This window comes from Passer montanus, unplaced genomic scaffold (genome assembly GCF_014805655.1).
Source record: "Passer montanus isolate IOZ18808 unplaced genomic scaffold, ASM1480565v1 scaffold243, whole genome shotgun sequence".
In the NCBI taxonomy this organism is placed as follows: domain Eukaryota; kingdom Metazoa; phylum Chordata; class Aves; order Passeriformes; family Passeridae; genus Passer; species Passer montanus.
This window is the reverse complement of record NW_024367071.1, coordinates 1-1,438: the sequence shown is the minus strand read 5'-3', so window position 1 is coordinate 1,438 and position 1,438 is coordinate 1. Positions and strand designations below refer to the sequence as shown.

Genomic DNA, 1,438 nt, shown 5'->3' with positions numbered 1-1,438 from the left:
GGACTGGGGGAATTGGGGGCACTGGGAGGGACTGGAAAAGGGATTGGGGGTACTGGAGGGACTGGGAGAGACTGGACGGACTGGGGGAACTGGGAGGGGACTGGGGGAACTGGGAAGCTGAGAGGGGCAGGGGTGCACTGCAGGGAACTGGAAGGGACTGGGAGGGACCAAGGGGGTGGCACCACCTGGATCCAGTGCCCCCTGTGCCCTCTGCCCATGTCCCTGCCCTGCCCTGCAGGAGGCTGCACAGCTGCTGCAGATGCTGCAGGCGCTGCACCCGCCCCTGCACATCGACGGCAAGAGCATCAACGTGGAGTTCGCCAAGGGCTCCAAGAGGTGAGGGGGCGTGGCAGCACACCTGGGCGTGGCAGCGCACCTGGGTGTGGCAGCACACCTGGGCGTGGCACCTCACCTGGGTGTGACCCTGCACCTGGGTGTGGCACCTCGCCTGGGCATGACACCATACCTGGGCGTGGCAGCACACCTGGGCGTGGCACTGCACCTGGGTGTGACCCTGCACCTGGGTGTGGCACTGTTCCCGAAACCACCCCCACCCCATCCTGCTGTGTTCTTACACCTGGCCCAGGCCCCGCCCCTTAGCCCCACCCTGGACACAGGCTCCGCCCCCTGCACCTGGCCCAGGCCCCACCCTTGGAAACAGGCCCTGGCCCCACCCCCTGGCCCCACACCTGGCACAGGCCCCGCCCACAGCCCCAGCCCAGGGGTGTGACTGTTCCCAGGCTCCGCCCAATCCCTTAAGCCACGCCCTCCATACCCCCACAAAGCCACGCCCTCTTAGCCAATTCCCACCCCCACTGCCCTTTGGCCTGTGACCCCTGCCCTCCCCAGGTGTCCCCAGGGGTCCCCAGGTGTGGTTCCTGTCCCCAGGTGTGACCCCTGCCCTCCCCAGGTGTCCCCAGTATCCCCAGGTGTGACTCTCCAGGTGTCCCCAGTGTCCCCCGTGTCCCCAGGTGTCCCCAGGTGTGACTCCTGCCCTCCCCAGGTGTCTCCAGGTGTGGCTCCCTCTCCCCAAGTGTTCCCAGCCTTCCCTCCAGGTGTTCTCAGGTGTCCCCAAATGTGACCTTTTCTCCCCCAGGTGTCCCCAGGTGTGGTTCCCTTTCCCCCAGGTGTCCCCAGGTGTGGTTCCCTTTCCCCCAGGTGTTCCCAGCCTTCCCCCCAGGTGTCCCCAGGTGTCCCCAGATGTTCCCCACTTTCCCCTCAGGTGTCCCCAAGTACTCCCAAGCATGGTCCCCTCCCCCCCCAGGTGTCCCCAGGTGCTTCCAGGTGTGGTTCCTGTCCCCAGGTGTGACCCCTCCCCTCTCCAGGTGTCCCCAGGTGTGACCTTCCTCCCCAGAGGTGTGACCCTCTCCTCCCCAGGTGTGGCCCCTCTCCAGGTGTCCCCAGTGTCTCCAGGTGTCCCCAGCCTTCCACCCAGGTG

General features: G+C 66.8%; 1 protein-coding gene across 1 annotated transcript in view; it reads left to right on the top strand.

Moving 5' to 3' along the window:
* LOC120503068 (RNA-binding protein 10-like) overlaps positions 1 to 388 on the top strand; it is a 16,690-nt gene extending 16,302 nt beyond the window's left edge. Inside the window, exon 11 of the mRNA XM_039711210.1 lies at positions 239 to 388. Coding sequence (XP_039567144.1) covers positions 239 to 340 — 102 coding nt within the window. The 3' untranslated portion in view covers positions 341 to 388. The remainder of the gene's footprint in view (positions 1 to 238) is intronic.
* The last annotated feature ends 1,050 nt before the right edge of the window (positions 389 to 1,438 follow it).